The following is a 19,573-nucleotide window of genomic DNA, read 5'->3' as shown; positions in this document are numbered from 1 at the left end:
TTGGACTGAAGTAACAATAAATGTAAGAATAACAGTAATAAAATGAATCACAGAAATAAACTGAAAGAATGAGAGAAATGCCACTTCACCACGCAGGTACAGACTGCAAGACTCAACCATAGGGTTGATTATGAAACAGCCCCACCGCATCGTCATCGGGTCCAACATCCAACCAACCACCCAACCAACCCAATCTTCGTCTCATTCGCATCTTATTCATATTATTCATATTCCATATGTCTTGCGATGGATGTTGTGGTATTGGGTCCACAGACACGTCACTATTACCATACTACCACTACTACTATTCTTCGCCTCGTTTGTTTCTTGGGCTGCCTGAGTGAGTACTTACTCCTATAATACCCATACCCTTACTATTAGAAAGAGTTACCACTCAGCTGCTCCGTACAAACATAACTCTTATGGCACTTGTGCTTCGTAAGTAAGTGTGGTAAATTAACGAAAGACAAATATTGTACATCGTTCACCTTTTAAAAAAAAAAAAAAATTGTAGATATCTTAAATATTATTATAAAAAACTATATCCAGTGAGACATCTACTATCCTATATACGATACCTGTGCTATTGTACGCTGATCCTGGACGTAAAGTCGCACTATGCATGTCTATATAGAAAGACTGGTTGGTTACATTATCTAGACTGCTTAGAAACTGTCAAGTCTCATCAAAGACACTCCTACCATCTTCAGATAGTGAACAGCCTTTATCATATAAATGAGTCGCCATACCATGATTTTACTCTACTCCATCAGCCTAGTCTACCCGTCTAGGTAGGTAGGTAGGTAGGTAGGTAGGTAGGTAGTAATAGTAATGGATCAATCTACCCAATCCCAATCCCACTCAATAAACGAATCAAAGAAACCCTCCCTCAATCCGATCTCAAATCTAAGGAAATCTCTTCAACGAGGCCAAACCCCAACCCATCTAGTGTTCCAGGATCCCACCCAAGAGAGGAACCACCATTCACGAGGTCATCCCATATCTCTGTCTGTATCTGCATCTCATCCCCGACCCAATCCGACTCCGACTCCAACTCGATCCAACGCCGACACCGGATCAACCCCAGTGGCAAAAACACGCACAATATTCGTCCTCATTTCGGCCGAGGTCGGATGCGTCCTTCCGTCCGCTGTGCCACTGTCACTGGTGTCACTGCCCCTGCTAGTGGTTCATCCGTAGACTCGGGTCGGGCATATCCATATGAGTCATTCTGGCATAATCATGGTGGTTTGGCCAATGAGAGTTGTGATCCAGTTTGATGATCCAGCTTTCAAGACGTAGGAGGGAACTAGGGTAGGTAGGTGGGTAAAGTATCATGGCGGAATAACCTACGGTAGTTGGTAGTTGACTCAGTACCTACCTACCTGTCTGGCCACCTGAGCGAGGAGCGAGTGAGGAGCGAGTGAGTGGTGAAAAGCGGATGAAGATCTTGTTTGCTTGTCTATACTGATCTGGTTAGATATCTGTAATTATTGGTACCACGTAGTGATAGTCTCATATTCCATCGTTCGTGTGTATCATTGGCAGGGTTGGTCTTTTGGGACGAATACTAGTAGGGTGCTTGGAATATACTAAAGGACATCATTTTATGTCGATGGGAAGACAGGGATATGCAAGATCTATAGATAGATAGAATATGTAGACAGGAGTTGCGCAGATCTGACAGTAACCCCTTCATATGGCAACATCTAAGAAGGGGCAAAATAATCTTCAAGTCAGCCTCTTACAACTAGCTGTGTTACTCTCAACCATATAATAAACCATATAATAAATAATATGTCCAGCTGATCATCACTATACACGGGATATCACAAAAACAGTCATCCTCAAATCATCACGAGGAGACACAAAACATCAATCATAGAAATACAATGCCAAACCAGAAACACCGTCCCACGCCGTCCGTCCCTCCCCTTTTTAAACAACCCTCCCCGCCGTCAAGTCTCCGGTCCATGCGATATAGTATGGTATGGTAGTCACGGTTCTGGATCCGCTTCCATGCCTTTCCTCCAGACGCCAAATCAAATCTCCTTGCGCTGTTCCGTCGGAAAAATCGGAACAAGCATGTATGCACATAGAACAAATTAACAGAAAATCCCTGGGATGCTCCGGGTATAACACCCTGGCCATGCCAATCTCACCAACCGAGTCAAGATTCAATAAGTGGAAGAAAACTAGGTGATGAGAAAATCCATGTTCATGGCTTTGATGATCTTCTCCCAGTCCCAACACTCTTCCGACTTCGTGTCCATCACCTCCCACACCTGCTGCACCACTTTGAAGGCAGGCTCGATGTTGCGCAGGTTGGAGTAGGCCTTGAGGGATTCGAACCCCTTTTGGATCCGCTCGCGCTGCCGCGGTACAAAGGCCGAGCAGCCCAGGAGGAAGAGCGGCATCAGCACGATGCTGTAGGCCCCCGCGTCCTGCGGCAGCTCGTCCAGGTAGGACAGGCCGTCGTCGACGACCTGGGCGATCTTGTCGCTCGGCCGCGACGGCCGGATGGTGCGGTACAGGTACACCCACGTCGACTGGCGGTATAGCTGGGCGAGCGCCCAGTTGGGGGTGTTGGGGACGTAGGACGTCTCCCAGGCCCGGATGGCCGAGTCGATCGAGACCGCCTCGCTGAGGATCTGGTAGTCGACCGCCGGCTCGTAACCCTGGCTGTGGCGCTCGCGGATCCGGTCGCGCAGCCGGGTCACCTCGGAGATGTAGTTGAACAGCCCGTCGAAGACGCCCAGGAACATGCCGGCCTGGGCGTGGGGCACGAAGTCCGGCAGGCGCAGGCCGCCGTTGAAGTGGGCTGGGCGGCGGTCGAGCGAGGTGATGGAGTTGGAGACGTCGTGGTACTGGAAGAACTCGACGATGAACTGGCGGAACTTCTCGTTGCGCGGGGCCTGGGTCACGAGCAGGTAGCGGGCGGCGTCCATGTGCGGACGGTACTCGCCGTTGGTCTCGCCTTCGCAGATGGTGTTCAGGCTCAGGGCGATGGTCGACGCGATGATCGGATCCTCCACCAGCAGCTCCGGTTCCGTCTCGCCCGATTCCCTCGCCGTGATGTTATCCTTCAAGTCCTGGATGGCGCGGTGGAAGTGGTAGAACTTGCGCTCCCGCAGCTTAGGTTCCGGGTCCAATCCGGACAGGTGGGAGCCGGAGAGGCACATGAGCGAATGCATCAGGCCGCGGTGCTGGGTGGCCATGGGCAGGAGGATCTCCTTGAAGGGGTTGGAGTCATCGTTGATCAGGGTGAGCACGCGACTGAAGCCGTAGACGAAGTGGTCCAAGAACCGTCGGTCGATGTCGGTCTCGACGCCGTCGATCAAGAGGGGGAGGGTGCAGGCGACGATGCTGGAGTTTCGCACGGCTAGATGGAAACGATCCGTGAGAATCAATACAAAGACCCAGTGGAAAAGAGGGGGGGGAAACTATACTCACCATCTTCCAGTTTTTGCCGGCCGCTCTTCCATATTTCCTTGGGCGGGTATCCCTCACACACGACCGCATTTTTCTGACAGTTCAAGCACCTACGAAACATTCAATTAGCGACCGAAAAAAAAAAAAAAATGACACACGAGGAATCGATAGCGGAGAGGGTAAAATACGCTGGCTTGGTCTCGTCGCATTTCTTCTTCCGACGACGACAGGTGATGCACCCAGTCTTGGAACGACCCTTGGTGATCTTGAGTTGACCTCCGGGCACGGGGAGGGGGTGTTTGCGCGGTCGGCCGCGTTTCCGTGGGACGTGGACGGGAGCAGCCGTGGTATCCGTGGTCGCATGGGCCATTGGGGTCTCCACTCCCGACAGCGACTTAATGTTCTGCAAGTCGTCGGCGTCGTCCACCTCTTCCACCTTGGGGGTCACCTGGTCGCCGAAGTCGTGGTCCTCGTGAACAGCGAGAATATTGAAGCCAAAGGCAGTCGAGGCGGCCGTAGTCGCCGCGGTGGGGAAGGAGGACTCGAGTAGGGGATGCGCGACGCCGTGGATCTTGGCCTCCGCGTCGGCAGACGACGAGGACCGGTCCGAGGGACCTTCCACTTCCCACGACTGAGGCGACTGGTCGGAGAAGTCGTCGGTGCTGATACTGGTGCGATGGGAGAGCGAATCCTCCGCCAAGGGACAGTCGGAGAAGGGGGGGAGTTCGGACAAGGCGACGGAGCGGGTTGAGTTGCGACGGTCGTCAAGCTGGGACGGGGGGATCACATGGTGGTTCTCCAGATCGGAGGCAGACGGGAAGACATAGGCGGAACTATTTTGCATGGACAACATGGGGCCGGCACGCACCTCTCTCGAGGAGAGGCGAGTCTACCCGCAAGGTTATGGAAGATATGGGAGGGAAAGATGGCGACAAGTAACAAGGATGGTAAGGTAGAAGGAGAGAAATGCTTGTACGGGGTGTCAAGAGGACTCGAGCGAGAGGAGTCAGAATCAAGATCAGACGAGGAGGGGTTTTGCGACCGAGGATGGAGGAGGATATGAGGGGCGCCAAATGGGATGTTGGATGACTTAGGGTGTGAAGTGGGGAACCCAATCTGAGAAAGGGAAATAATGACGGAGAAAGACAGAGGGAAAAAAGGGAAAAAAGAAAAAAAAGGTGGATGGGATGAAGGAGGTGCCTGGGCAAGTGGGGAGGAACTAAGAGGGACGGACGATAAATTGCCTGGTCCGTTCGTGGTGGTGGGATGAGAGGGCAAGGTGGAGTAGATGAAAAGGAGTTTGAATACGGAAGACGGAGGAGACCGAATGACTTGGTTCAGTCTGGACAGTCTGCAGTCTGCAGTGAATGCAGTGAATGCAGTGGGAGTAGGGAAGAGAGAGGAAGAGAGAAGAGAAGAGGGGAAGAGGAGGGAGAGAGAGTCAGCTCAAGAGGAGAAGAGACAGCTTTTGAGTAAACCAATGTCGAGAATAAAGTTGATTAAATTGGATTCTCCCATCCGCGATCAAGATATTCATAAAAGAGACAAGAGTCGAGAGTCGTATTGACATGGACAGTGGAGACTGCTAGACTAGGCAAACTTTGATCGATCTGGTGTATGAATTGCCAGTCTTTCTCTTACTCGATCGGGTCGCGATCGCCTGGTCCCTTGATTTTTCTCTTATATTATATTTAATATTCGGTATTCTATTTTACTGTGTCTTATGTTTTATTCATTTTTATTATTTTATTCGCTTTTCTCAAGATGATCCAACTGGATATGCGGGGGCCAGACGGACGCCAAGTCTCCCCGAGGGTTGATTTGTTGCCCTCCTCAATCCTGGCCGGTTCAATCAAAGAATCAGATAGATGAATTATTTCTTCCGTTCAGGGGTGGAAAAGTCCGTGAAATGGAGAAAAGGGAATAAAGCAGAAGTGACCAGAGAAGAGGGACAGTAACATGAACGGAATCTAAGTTAATTATTCGAATTTGTCATCCAGTCGGATCATATAGAATATGGTATCCCACATGAGATGAGAGTGGCTGTCCCAACCAGAGCATGCATCGTCTCCACGAAAGAACAAGTTGCCCGGTGGATCCTCACGCCCAACACTGCTTGACTGGTGGACAGTGGAGAAGCGACTGATCATGGGAATCCGCCGGGTTTCGTATTCCACTTGGTTTGAGTTTCATGTTTTCTGGTCAGGCTCTATACTTTTGTTCTACTCCATATAATGCATCTATACTTCAAGATCGATCTATAGTTCATCAGATAGTCATTCATATTGTCTATCCCACCGTAATGGTATAAAGAAGAACAGAGTGATACCTCCACGGGAATACACCCCCCCAGCCAAGAAGGACACGACTCAGCTAGACGCCACCCACTCATTCACCCTCCAGTGTCCACTGTCTACTAACTTCTTCGGTTTTTCCCCACGCTACTCCGTCCTCAGGGTTGGTTTCCACCGAGGGAGACTCTGAGTGGAAGACCAGCTGCTTGGACAGTGACACCGCAGACCCATTTGGCCCCTCTGGGGGATGAGAACAGCGCCCTGCAGTTGTGACTGGTTTCTGACCAGTCGTTCCTTTCTCTTTCTCTTTTTTCGTTACTCTCTTGTCTTCTCTTGCTTTCTTTCGCTCTCCTTCTCTCGGTTGTCGTCGGTTGTCTGACTCGGTTGGGCTCATCTGACCTATATTCGGGGATGGGCTTCTTCCGGGGGCATGAATCATGTTTTGAACAAGACAAAGACATTTCATTTGAGAGAGAAGAGAGAAAAAGTAAAGAAGAAAAGAAGAAAAAATTGTGAAAAGTCACTCATACTGACAATCTGGGGAAAAGTGGGCCAGATCTTGGGATCATTATTATTATTACTCTTAATTATTATTATTATATCATTAATATTTTATTACGAGATTATATTCCTCCAGCACGGACACCCATGCAGAGTGCAAAGTGCAGAGAATCTCAAGAACGGAATCGGGTCATCACCATCTAGAATCCCCCCTAAACGATCACAACCCCATTTCTTCCCTCCCAGACCTACCAGTCACAATCCACCGCCTGTCATCATCCTCCCAGACAGGGAATCTCTCCACCCAATGGATCCTCTCTCAAGCGGATCAGGTGAGAAGCGCCTCCACCAACCTCCAACCCTCAAACCTGCCTCCGGGCCCCGGGGAGCTCAAGTCAAGACGGGGACCTAGGTCAAGTCAGGGCACCGGCCATCATTCGACTGAGTTCAGCCAGGGCAGACACCGAGGCCAGTGGGAGTCGTCAGCAACAGCCATCATTCGACCCGACTGGTTCTGTCCGCCCCTCCCGACTACCTTAGTCTGACCTAGGTAGGTACCTCCACCTGGCTAACCTACTCGCACCAAGATGACCGACCTGGGGTTAGAGTTTTATTACTGGTCGGTGGAGTTTCCGGGTGCTTGGACCTCGTCAGTGGGTTTTTTCCTTTACGTCTTGAGCAGCTGTTATTGGGGGGAGGGAGTCCACTTCGTTTCTGCTGGATCGACTGTTTGATTGACGATACCTCTTGATGATTGGGGTGATTTTGTGACTCGAAAGAAAGAGAAAGAGAAAGAAAGGTATGAAGTAATGGTAACTAAAGACCCTCGCTTGGATTTTCCTTTTTTCGGGGTCCTAGCGATTAAGCGTGACGATCATGGCCTGGGATGCCGGATGGAGTCAGTCATGCGAGGCGCTAAGATTCAGTTACCACTTACCACTATGAGTAGTAATAGTAGTAGTAGTAGTCAGGGAAAGGGACGGTATGATCGTACTCGTAGTTTTCAACAGAATCAGTCTACATAGTCAACCCGAATAATCAGAATGAACTAGATCAAACGAAAGCCTACAATACGCCCATACCAGTCGTATAAGTCGGACAACGGCGTCCCAAACCCCGACTCACAATAGCATTCAATCATTCTCCGCGGACTCGACACATCCATGGTGGAGATGACCCTCACAGACCCAAGCCGGACTCGCAAAATAAGCATTGATCTCTGGGAACTTGGTGAAACCTTCCCACTGCAGCGAGGGAGGGAAGACACACATTCCGAAAGGGTATACGCGTGCACTGACGCCCTCCCGCATTTGATTACACGTTATGTTAGTTATCCGTTGCGGGGAACCTCAAACTAAGGCTCTGGGGGAAGTAAGGGATGGACTGGGTTTACAGGTGGGATGATAATCATATTCAATGCAAAGTTTGGGAAGGAAAAAGAAAGGAATGGGGATGGAGAATGAAGGATACGAATGTATCGAAATGACAGGTGGATCCGCGGGAGGGTATTCCCGTGTATCCATTCATTCTGTGGAGACCACACATTTATTCATCTATTCACACATGTATTCATTTAACATCATACGTATTTGTCTATCTAACTGGATGCTGGCATCAAACATTGCTAGGTACAGTGGGTATACGTATAGACTACATATCAGTTGTCTACAATGGATGTTCACAAAGAATTTCCCAAGAGCAGTAGGTAACTAGCCATACAGGTGACCTTACCGTACCTACAACCATACCAACCAACCCTCATGTCAAGCCCAAGCTCGGTCGGTCACTCGGTGCTTGCTGTTGCTTGCTCCTTGCATCAATGCGGAGGTGACAAGGGATGCATGGTCATTTCCTGCTCTTACATCAATTCTTCCTTCCCCTTAATTCCATCATTCCCAATTAAAAATGTAAAAAGGTTAACTTCCCTACTAAAGCACGGGGTCCTAAACCACGGCGTCCCCCGAACGGAGCACAAAGTTCAGGATGACCCCCCACATGACCTCGATGAGCAGATCTAACTATATAGATATACACCGAACGCTAGAACCAGTTGCGATTGGCATCAGCCATAAACTTCAAACCCCAAGATATACTTTGAGCCGCGCAACGATCTACCAGCTTATTGGTTTCGGGTTATATGTATACATATCCATTCCTGGGTATCTAGTATATTGATACAACGCGTAATCCCGGTATCGGCCGATCTCCCCAATTGTATGAGCATGAGCTCGTCTATGGCTACGACCTGCTCTTGTGCATCCACGAAAATGGTCGGTTCCATGTAAGACGGAGTAGGGTTTCCCCAGCTAACTACGACATACAGAAAAATAAGACGATCCATCCACCCCATGACCTTCCTACCGACCTACTACCTACCTACCTCGTGTCAAGTCGTTCGCAACGCACACGGAAAGCAGTAAAGTAAAAAATCAACCGGGGGGTGGGAGGAAGAAGTGGGGGAGCCTATGACATGCGACAACGATGGTGTGATGCATCTACCCTGAATTAAAGCCCTTCCTTTCCCTGGAAATGGATCTCTTTTTCCTACCTAGTCGGTAGGTAATCTACCTACTACGGAGTACGCACCAACCACCCATGTCCCTGAAAGCCCGCATAAAGATCGAGGCGCTCTGTCCAATCAGCCGGGGAGGAGTTTACCGGTTTGTTGTCTGTGGGTTGCCGAAGAATCGGTCTTCGATGAGATTCGCCTTGCTTCTGTTGGCTTTCTTTATTTTGCTTTATTTTGCTTTATTGTTCTTCATTTTCTCTTCATGTCTCTTTTGTTGGATTTTTTTTTTTCTTCTTCTTCTCGGTCTGCACTGTCTCCTGCAGTTGGTGAGTCACTGGTCTTGGGATTGAAGTCTGGGGTTGGTGCCAGCGGCGTCCAGTCTCCGCTGGGACACAAAAGTACTTCGTTACTTGCATAAGTCCACTGTTAGTACTACCACCGTGTGTTTGTACTATACCTACAAAGTAACTACTACTGCTACCTATACCCGTAGTACCTAGTTAGTAGTTAAATTAGCACTACCACCTCACACAAATCAAGTCTAATCCCAACCCAAACCAAATCAAGATCCGGTCCTCCCCGCTCCCAACCTTGTCCGACTTGCGGGGTAATTTGATGCGTCCACACTCCACACTACACTACACTACACAACCCATAATGTGGGATGTATATCGTACACATCCAATAAGGAATGAACCCTAATTTCCCCAAGGTCTCCACAGCTCTAGATAAAATTACCCATTACTCAAAGAATTTACCAAATAACCAACCTCCCACATCAGTGTTGGTAGCCACTATACAAATTGGCCATCGAAGTGGCTCGAACGTAAAGGTGCCACAGTCTCGTCTCAATAGAGCCCGGAGTATGTAGCCGTCTGCTTCAGGACCGGTCTTCAATACGCCTGGTTTGCCACCCTCTCACCTGACTGCGGGGAGGCCGATGCTATGTTATAGATCTGATCGGGCTGTCGGATTTCCGGAAAGGGTTACGTACATATATACATCTGTGCGCATTTCATTGCCTCTGGAAATTACTACTACGTGGATATTGATAGTATGGGACTATCCACTGCGGAAATGGAGGAGATCATATATGTAAGTCATGTTTCCCTCGTGGAGATTTCCATCAATGTAGGAGAAATTGGCTGGTGTGTGTGTTGAGGAACAAGTGAGGTTGGAACTAAAAGATGTTTCAGTATCCCAAGACACTGGGACACTTAAATTAGACTCGTATTTGAGGCAAGTACAATCCATTCAATTATGTAATTTATTGCTTTGAAAGAGAAACAATCTTAGACATTGACAAATGTCGACGTCAATATCTAAATTCTCACTGATGGCACAGGCACATAGCCAGGTAGCTAATAATAACCAAATACTAGCGTGGAGGAGCTGCATGGGGGCATTGATCCAGTCTGGTCGATAATAGTGCACATTAAGATTATTATTGTATCACGACAAACTGATAGATGGATGGATATAAAGCAAAAAGGTAGATATCTGCCCGGCACCAATGCAGATAGCCGCTAGGATTCTTTTTACATTTCGACCTTCTTTGTAACTCTTTCATAACACAGCTACAGTCAACTATACTGTAAACAAATCCAGACCTAGAGAAAAAAAAATATACGCCGTAGGTAAAATGAAATAAAAATGCGCCACCTCGTATACAACCTGTCCAACTGCATCACCACCGCAGACTAACGCGTACCGTCAATAGCCAAAACGACTTTGATGCCCAAGCCCATACTCCTCCACCTCCTAGGTACCTACAACTGCATGTCGGCGCATGCCGGTCGGCACGACAGTACCTCCGACTTGCTCATCACCTAGATCATGTTACATGTACAGGAAGAAGCTTGGGTACAGCAAAAGAGGGCTCACAATCTGCAGGATGGGAGGTACCTCCGAAGGTTTCTCACTTGGGTAAGGTAATTGAATCAGGTTTCTGCAGGATTTGGTTGTCGATTCGGTGAGCTGCCTATCAGGGTGGATTGTCATATTGGCTTCTTTAATTTGGAGATGAGATGGAGATGGTGTGCAGGCCATGCGAGGGGTTCCGTCTCTCTCTGGGGTTTGGTTTTGTTGGATTGGTTGTATTATTTCATATTAACTGTGTTATAGTATATTGTGTTCATTGTGAAGCTATATTATATTACACTGCAGTATAATATATTATACTATATGATCTCTATATTATTACAAATATGATAGGTCTACTCTCAATTTCAGTAGTTGTGATGATCACAATCAGACAATGTAGATGCGATTAAAACTAGTGAACTCGCTGCAGGTGATGTCGATTGCCAGGTTTTCTAAGTCGTTGACAGCCCGTTGCTAGCCTTTCTTTTCTTTTTTTCTCATCTTGTCTTTTCTTTTCTTGTCAACGCCTTTTGTGAGTCTGTCCTGGAATTATGGGAATGGGCATAGACGGAATAGACCCAACGCTGATTCAACTGATTATCGTGATCTACATGCAAATGCTACTCCTACGAGCTCGGAATGAGCCAGGGCCACATCATCAGTAAAGAAAGCTGACTACACTCCGTTCACACAGACATCCATACCGATGTCTATAGAGTCATATCATGAGACATGTATAGCTCAGCTTTGAAAAATGGCGCATGCCGGCGCAATCCCTTGCTCTGGTACATTACTTTGTCTGTTCATCTCTACCGGTACTGTGATACTGGTAGTAAATCCTGCGCAACTCATCATCAATCAAGCTCGATCAAGTCCCCATGCTGGGCGCATCGGAGAAGGAATGCCGCCCTTTACACCTTGCTTGACTCACGGTACAAACACCATCTGTCAAAGTGTAGGGGCATGCAGCGTCGATCTGCCTCCTCGCATGGGTTCTTATTCATTGCTCATGGTGTTGAGGTTTACCCTCCGTCCTCATCCCATCTACTATACGCCGTGGAGATGCGATTTCTCGCGGATGACGAGAGCAGCAACGACGTTGAGAGGCTCCAATCGCGGCTCTAGCCAAGTCTGACCAGACACGAGGCGTGGCTCAATTTCCCACTGCATCGGCTGATATTTCGGCGATCTGACCATTGCGCTCTCACACTGTGGATACATTTGGCAGTATGTGCGTTCATCGCCGTCGCCATGTGTGGTTAGTCGCAGGCGGCAGGAAAGGCCGTACCTACGTAGTCGACTCCCTACGTTCTCGCCTATTCTCAACAGACACATCCCTTGATCGGGCAGCCTTTGGGATTTGGTCTGCTAACGGGGAGTGTAGGGGGCTCTTTGCGCAGTCCAGACCACACAAGCTAGATCGCGCCGGGACGAGAACAGCCATCAGATCCTATAGGCTGTGTTCCACCATCGCGACTCACCAAGCCGGTGCAAGGCGGATGCTCTCTCTGCTGCCTAGATTCTCCAGTGCTATACGAGATGTGAGTGAAAAATTCGAAGAAGGAAGACAACTCCAGCAAAACACAGGCGAGGGACGAGTCCAGCATGGCACCGTCTCTCGATCCAGATTGAAACACAGCAGCACCCTGCCGTGGAATCTACCTGCAACCCAGGGAGGTCCACATGCATGTCTGTGGGAGGACAGAGCGTGTCTGCCTGGCCAGTGATAAATGCCTCATTGTTAAGCGGGTTATCTCCCTGGCCCCCTGCAGATGACGATCTAGACAGGTATAGACCTGAGGGATTGAGAGATTGAGGTAATTGATGATATGCAGGATGCATTAGGCGTGATTTCTCGCCTTTGTTGTCTTAATTGGACTGGATGATTCACTTGATCAAAATGGAGGATATGGTAGTCTGATTGGATTGAAGATGGTGCCTGAGGAGTGAACAGGAGCATATAGTCACGTGATAATTCAGGCCACAACCGGTTAATGTGTATTATGTAATATACAGCTTCTTATCTTATCGGTACAGCTTCATCTTTCTATATCATGATCTCGCTTTTATATCTCTTCTTATACAGTATATATCGGTAGACATTTGTATATCTCTCTATATATCAGTAGATGTTCTTTGATCTTGCAACGGAACCCTTAAATTCATCAGACTCTCCTGACCCTGTCAATGTGCAACCACGGTTCATCAGCGGGCTTCCCGTTGGATCGAGGCACACTCCGCGCATCATCGACTGCGCCCTGAATACAACCTCACCACTGTCATGTCTCGTCAACTCCGGTCGTTCCGCAGCGGGGGTTTTCTTCCCCTACGCTATGCCGATATCTCTTTCTCTTCCGTACCTCTGCGATGATCACCGCGCATTGATGGTTGGTACTCGTCGTTGAGTCGATCGACACGTCGCACTACCAACAGAACGACAGGCAGTGTCGAAAGAAACGCAATCAGAAGAAAAAGTCCGAAGAAAGAGATCAAAATGACTCTCCTTTACATCCGGGGCCGGACGCCCTTCCCCCCAGGAGCAAATGCCACAGACGTGATAATCAACCAAGTACACTTCAACCGCGCCGAGTTAGACCACTACAACTACACGCTCTACTCAAACGGCACGCTCTCCAACGGCACAGAATGCTACCTAGTCTTCAACCAGTGGCGACCGCACTTGACCCCCGCGAACGGGACCTTCGTCAACGGCACCTCATGCTACTCGCCCGTCAACGACATCGGCCACCACGCCTCGACGGGCCTCGTCTTCGCCATCTTGTTCGTCGCGTCTATCTTCTTCTCGGGGCTCAACCTCCGCAAGCACGGCCGGCAATACCTGCCTGTCGACCGCCGCTGGAACATCATCGGCCGGCGTTGGAAATGGTACTGGCTGATGGCATTGGCCGCCTGCGGCACGATCAGCTGCTTTATGAGCGTTGATGTCGATAGGGACTATCTGCAGCACACGCCGCTCATCCTACAGAGTGTTTTCTACACTGTCCTCACACCACTATGCATGGCAGCCGTCTGGGAGGGGGTTCGACATTGGTATGTCACCACACCACATACAGTGAAACCAGAAGAAGAGAAATGACATCAAATACACTAACTCAAAAACAGGGGCTCCTGGCAAGAGCGCCAGATCTTCGACCGCGACCCCTACGCCTTCCAAACGCGCAGCACCCGCGAATACCAAGAATTCCTCCTCCCCATCCTCTTCTACCTCTGCACAATCGTCACCTTCTTCCTCACCGTCCTGCGCAGCTGGTCCGCCATCGAAATGCAGCGCAGCCCCCACCAACAGTCCCACACCGCGAAGCCCATGGCCACAGACACCCGCTGGCACGCCGCAGGATTCACCGCTCTAGCAGGAACCCTCCTCATCTGCTACAGCCTCGAACACAGCATCTACCGCTACAAGGCGCCGCCCACAACCCCGTCCTCCATCCTCAAATTCTACGTCCGCTCCGCGCCCTCGCAATACCTAGTCGCTCTCGCCCTCCTGGGCATCAAAGTCGGCTACGCCATTGCAGGAGCCTACATCTGGGACGTGTCCCCGCTCCGCTATGACGTCCCCAGCGGATATCTCTACGGGCTAGGCTACACCCCCGCGCTGCTCATCATAGCGCTCTTCAACATCTGCGGCTTCTGCGAGCTCAACGAAGACAGAGCCCTCCTCGCTAACCGCGACGTCTTCGAAACAGCCCTCGCCGACGACGTCGGCATACCCGGGAAACGACCCCCCTGGTGGCGCAAGGATCGGCTCCGTGCTATCGCGCGTGAGATCATCCCTTATTCCTCTTCGCCGCGCACCGACCACGACGATATGACCCGTTTCGTTGAGTTGGGTATTATCAAGCCTCACCCGCAGGAAGAGGGGGAGAGTCTTCAGGAAGACGCGAAGCAGGAGGTGAAAGAAGAAGGCAAAGAAGGGGATGGAAATGTCGGTGCTGGTGGTGGTGCTGTGGACTGTCCGCCTCGCGTGACGGTCCGCTCGACTAGCGAGACTACTACTAGCACTACGCTTGCGCCGACGCCTTCCTCCTCTTCGAACAGTGGATTGGGCCTTACGACTCATCGGATGGAGTATGTTGTGCAGCCTGGGAATGGGGATGTAGTGTCGGAGGAGGGGACCGGTGGGGTGTGGTCTGGTGTGGAACGTCGTTGATCTTTCTCTTTTTTTTGGACTTTTCGTGTTGTTGTTTTTCATGGTTGTTGGTGATGGTGGTTGTAATGGTAAAGTTATATAGTTTCATTTCATATCACATGGCTTATCCAAAAAAAAAAAAAAAAAGAGTGAATGCATGTACGGATAATAAGGATAATTATACCGAACAATAATATCTACCTTAAGAAAGCTAAAATATCATGCTACGCAAATACTATCATGAATATGTCATATCACATCAGATCAATCAATTCTGGTATATGGCGATAACATAACGACGGCCGATAGAAAAAGAACAAGAAAATCCAAATCCGGTGCCCCATCCATTGCAGAATGCCCCATTGTAGCCATATAATCATATAGATAACACTGCAGTCTGAAGAATCCCCACATCAAACGGGGAGTTGAAAAGATAGATAGCTAGTTAGGTAGGTAAGTCATAAATCAATAGATAGATATAGGAGATATGGAAGATAGGAAAAAAATGAACAAAAGAACCCCACCCATGCTGTAAAGCTATGCACCTCTTGTATAACGCCGAGTTCCAATCCTACCCAAACGATAACAAGGGAAAGTCAAATGCAAAGCCAAAGAAGATATAAGAAAAAGGAAAACGATAACTCTCGTGGCAAGTGTCTTGAACCGTCGTGTCAAGGATACTCCGTAGAGTAAAAGGATTGGAGAATGTCTGAAGGAGCGGGTGAAAACAAACGCTGCGCGGTGCGGTGCGGGGTCCCAAATCAAGCCAAAATATTCCAGCAAGTGTTTTTTTTTTTTTTCTTTTTCAAAAGTTTAGGTTCTGCGATCTTCCCAATTTATGCGGAAAACACCTTGTCTAATTGCCGCAATGCGCGCATGTCCTCGCCGCCGAACCCGATCTTCTCGCTGGGAATGTCGCGCGGGCCTTCGGCACGTCCGCCGGAAGAGCCCCCGGCGGAGATGGATGGCAAGGAACTCCCAGCCAAGCCGCCGTTGATCATGGTCCCGATCCCTGGAACGCTGCCCGGGCTGTGGCCCGATTCGGGCTTGAGGATGCCCGGGGGCGGGATATAAGGGCTGGGCGGCGCTTGGTGCGGACTTCGGCCGGCTGCAGCCAAGCCATTAGTGTGCGGGATGGATGGCGGCTGCGTGCGTGGGGAGGCCCGCCGGATATCGTGCGGTCCGTACTCCTGCGGGCTCCGCTGATGCGGGTCGTGCAGGCTGATCGGTCGCGGGGAGCGCCCCGCGACCAGCGGCACCGGCTGGGTCGGCATCGTTGGCGGCAGCGTCACCTCCGCCGGGTGGACGGCGCGCTCGTAGTGTGGAGGCAACACATGGTGCGGGTGGTGGTGTTGTGACGGCGGTGGAGGCGGGGGAGGGAGCGCGGCATGGGGCGGCGGGGGCGGATGATGATGGTGATGGTGCGGGTGGTGCGGATGCCCGTAGCCCACCGGGCCGTTGGGGCCCGAGACGGGGGGCAGATAGGAGGGGTAATGCACCGGGACGGTGGGCGGCGTGGCCAGCGGGGTCGGCGGCCAAGCGTACGAGGGAGGGTATGCCTGCTGCGGATGGGGTGACCGCGCAAAGCCCAGATGGTGAGGCATGGGGTAGGTGGTGCCGGGCATGGGACCGCGCGTCACCACGGGGAGATTCTGCTGGTCGTTGACGGTGGAATCCGGGTAGAGACCCTTTTGCGGGCGGACATTGCGCAGGGCGTGATCGGTGGAGGGTTGTTGCAGGTTGGCGGCGGAGGGGTGGGATCGCGAGTAGTAGCTGATCAGGTGGAGGTGGTTGCCTTGGGAGGTGGTGATGCTGAACGACTGCTTCATCAAGCCGTCGGGCTTATATCGATACCCATCGGGACCTTCTTCCAAGCCGTCCAGGCGATCATCGTCGCTGCCTCGCGTGCTGTCCGGGGTCTTGCCGGCGCGAGTCAGGTTGGAGGGCTGGGAGACACCGGTGCCGCCCCGTTTGCCCTCCATTTCACGATAGGTGAGAAAGCTGCCCGAGACGCGACTGGCGCTCCAGGACTTGCCGTCCGTCCAGCGGCGCATCCCGGCTTCCCGCTCGTCCCAGACGAAGACGGAACCGGAGCGGATCATCTGGCGCTCCTTTTCGGAGAGGCGGCGTTGGACGCGGGGCAGCAGACCGATGCGACATGCTTCGAAGAGAATGATAGCGTCCGCCGGGGTGCGGACGTGGCCGTGATACGTCTCCATCCACCTTCGATGATCTGAGTAGGGGCCCGTGACGGCGGAGGGTTTCAGCGCCAGGGCCGGGCGGGGGGGAAAGAAAGGAATGTCGTCGGCGTTGATGGTGACGGAGGGTGGAGAATGAACTTCTCTCCCGATCTTGACCTGATGTCGTGGAAGGCAGATTTGAGGAGATATTTCCCGAAGTGGAAATATCGGCCGACGTCAGGAGTGAGATGTCGGGATTAATCTGCGGGCGAATGACGGGTTAATATGTGGGAAGACAGGAGACAGGAGAGGTTGATCAAGTGCAGGACTACAAGTACTACAGAGGGGAGGCTAGGAGTTGGATGGAATGTCCAAGGATCAAGAGGGCTAGAAGGGGATGGGGGGAGGGGGATAAGGGAAGGAGAGAGAGGGAGGGGGGATCCAGGGAATGGAGTCAGATGGAATATAGCTTCATGGATGAAACTTACTGAGTGATGACGATATCCAGGACGTCGATGTCTTGTATGAGATTGTACGAGATTGTATGGGAGATGGAGTGAAGGGGTTATCAGTTGACTTGGTTGATAGTGGGAGGGGATAGAAGGAGAGGAACAAGATGGGGATATCAGAATCCGATGAGAAGAGTAGATGAAGAAACAAGAAAAGAGATGGAGAGAAAGATAGAGAGAAAGATAGATAGACTAGACAGGAAAGAAAGAATGAAAGTAAAGCAAAGCAAAGGGTGGGGACAAGTTGACCTCCCCACAGGTTTTTTTTATTTTATTTTATTTTTTTTGTTTAATAAAAATAAAATATTTCTTTCTTACTTTATTAATATTTATCATTTGTTTTTTTATTTCCTTGTCTTGATTTTGATTGTTTTAGTTTTAAATCTTCTAGTTAAATGTTTAGTTTCTTTTCTTACGTTTATTTATTTTTATTTCAGACTTTCTGGGTCCAACTTTGACTTTAATTCAGTTTCGGTATTGACTGGTTTCTTTCTGGTATTTTATTTATCTTCTATCTTATCTGGCCTCTTCGATGTTTCTTTCATCTCACCTGGTCTTTTCTTTCCACTTCTGAGGTAGTATCGGTCTATTCTTATCCATCTTGGTGCTGGACTTGATCATCATGCTGAGAAGGATTGGGGATCATGAACTGTCATCTATTGACGACTCCAACGGATACTGCACATACAGATACGACATAATTTAGTAACAGACAATGGAATAACCAATTCTTGTAATAATTATAATCATATAATCATGATCAATAATAATCATACATTAATAATGATCAGGCTCTAGGCAGAAGCCAAATCCATCCATCCCTGCCAACGGATCCATCTCACCCTGACCAGAATACCATCTTCTAATCCCCTTCCTGGACAGAAGATGAATGAGAATTAAGCTTAGAAGGGAGGGAGAGCCACGGGTGGATTATGCACCAGCAAATGATGCCCTTTCCCTCCTGTCGAGGCATCGCTCTTTTTTCCCTGTTGGATTTCATGATATATCTTTCCAGAGAGATACGGTAATACGCTAGGAAGATACGGGTGGCGCACTGATCGCTTTGATCCCAACTCCATCCGGTATAGTGCGTGACTTTCTGAAGCTTAAGCTTAATCCAACACGAGGAAACCTTAAGCTCGCTTAGAGAAAACGGATCCGGATCCACTGGTTTTATTTATCCTCTTCTCTTCTCTCCAGTCTTCTCTTTCTTATCTATTCTTCCTTCTTGTTTTTCCCGTCATCTTCTTTGGAGGAAGGTCACATAGCAATAACAATCCTGACCCTAGATATCTCCACCTGAATCTTACTCATATCATCATCAAGGCATCTGTCAAAACCTATCCGTCTTATGCATAATCAAATAGGGTTAAACTCTCCCCCAGGTTACGTAGCGGTTCCGCCCGAAATTCACTTGACCCTGGGCCCAAGCCCACTCTCTCTTCCGACTTCCCGATTCATGTTACCTTTATTTTATTATTTATTCATTATATCCCGTGACAGTGTCTGTGCCAGCCACTGTGGCGAACTCGTATTCCGGCCATTTGACCCGATCGGATACGTTGTGTATTATCCATCATCATCATCATGATATATACATTAATACTCTAGTAGACCATAATCAATGTCAATAAATCTATAATCATCTCCGTATTCTATATATATCCTCTCGAGCGGTCATATGCAATACGACCTGGTCCAGCTACACAGGAACCTGAGGTCGAATGTCCAATCCCCAATCGCATCGATTGGGCGGTCGGAGGTTTTCCCAGAGCCAGTCACAGCCAGGGGAACCGATAAAGTTGCGGGCGCACTTGACTGGATCAATCTTTTCCCATTTTTATTATTTTATTCTATTTCATTTTATTTTTATTTTTTTCATGTTACATACAGTAATACAATTTCTATGTGAGTCACAAGTGGACTCTGGACTGGACTATCCGGATAAGCGTATCGCCAACAAAGTCCGTCCAAACCGGTGCCGGTTGGCTTGGCGCGCCTTGGCTGGTCCACTTGAGTGAAATAAAAAAATAATCAAATAAATCAAATTAAAATCAAAGCATAACTGGTCAAAGTAAGAAATTAGGAAGAAAGAGCTTGGGTAGGATTGTCAGGAGTTGTTAGTTACTGCATTT

General features: G+C 49.5%; 4 protein-coding genes across 4 annotated transcripts; 2 read left to right on the top strand and 2 right to left on the bottom strand.

Moving 5' to 3' along the window:
* Positions 1-1,823: 1,823 nt before the first annotated feature.
* On the bottom strand, positions 1,824-4,942 carry BDW47DRAFT_100940 (Zn(II)2Cys6 transcription factor). The gene is made up of 3 exons (XM_024811561.1): positions 3,621-4,942; positions 3,454-3,542; positions 1,824-3,382 (listed from the first exon to the last, which is right to left on the bottom strand). The coding sequence occupies exons 1-3, from the start codon at positions 4,283-4,285 to the stop codon at positions 2,196-2,198; spliced, it is 1,941 nt and encodes a 646-aa protein (XP_024674855.1). The 5' UTR covers positions 4,286-4,942; the 3' UTR covers positions 1,824-2,195.
* A 6,226-nt stretch (positions 4,943-11,168) lies between these two features.
* BDW47DRAFT_100938 (uncharacterized protein) lies at positions 11,169-12,566 on the top strand. Its single transcript, XM_024811560.1, has one exon. The coding sequence runs from the start codon at positions 11,829-11,831 to the stop codon at positions 12,324-12,326; it is 498 nt and encodes a 165-aa protein (XP_024674854.1). The 5' UTR covers positions 11,169-11,828; the 3' UTR covers positions 12,327-12,566.
* Positions 12,567-13,004: 438 nt separating this feature from the next.
* BDW47DRAFT_134608 (DUF2434 domain-containing protein) lies at positions 13,005-14,770 on the top strand (the record flags this gene model as incomplete). Its single annotated transcript, XM_024818131.1, has 2 exons — positions 13,005-13,650; positions 13,723-14,770. The coding sequence occupies exons 1-2, from the start codon at positions 13,094-13,096 to the stop codon at positions 14,768-14,770; spliced, it is 1,605 nt and encodes a 534-aa protein (XP_024674853.1). The 5' UTR covers positions 13,005-13,093.
* An 815-nt stretch (positions 14,771-15,585) lies between these two features.
* Positions 15,586-16,968, bottom strand: BDW47DRAFT_123370 (camp independent regulatory protein; the record flags this gene model as incomplete). Its single annotated transcript, XM_024816035.1, has 1 exon — positions 15,586-16,968. One exon carries the CDS (start codon positions 16,966-16,968, stop codon positions 15,586-15,588), a length of 1,383 nt encoding a protein of 460 aa, XP_024674852.1.
* Positions 16,969-19,573: the final 2,605 nt, after the last annotated feature.

The sequence above is a fragment of the Aspergillus candidus genome (assembly GCF_002847045.1).
Source record: "Aspergillus candidus strain CBS 102.13 unplaced genomic scaffold BDW47scaffold_7, whole genome shotgun sequence".
NCBI classification, from domain to species: Eukaryota; Fungi; Ascomycota; class Eurotiomycetes; order Eurotiales; family Aspergillaceae; genus Aspergillus; species Aspergillus candidus.
Note: the sequence above shows the minus strand (reverse complement) of the source record. Positions and strands in the feature narration are given on the sequence as shown.

Excerpts from the sequence above, each read along its gene's own strand:
- BDW47DRAFT_100938 (XM_024811560.1), top strand. The coding sequence starts at position 11,829 with ATGTGCGTTCATCGCCGTCGCCATGTGTGGTTAGTCGCAGGCGGCAGG.
- BDW47DRAFT_100940 (XM_024811561.1), bottom strand. The coding sequence starts at position 4,285 with ATGTTGTCCATGCAAAATAGTTCCGCCTATGTCTTCCCGTCTGCCTCC. Across the intron at positions 3,543-3,620 it reads TGCGACGAGACCAAGCCAGC|GTGCTTGAACTGTCAGAAAA; the intron begins GTATTTTACCCT and ends AATGTTTCGTAG. Across the intron at positions 3,383-3,453 it reads CCGGCAAAAACTGGAAGATG|CCGTGCGAAACTCCAGCATC; the intron begins GTGAGTATAGTT and ends GTTTCCATCTAG.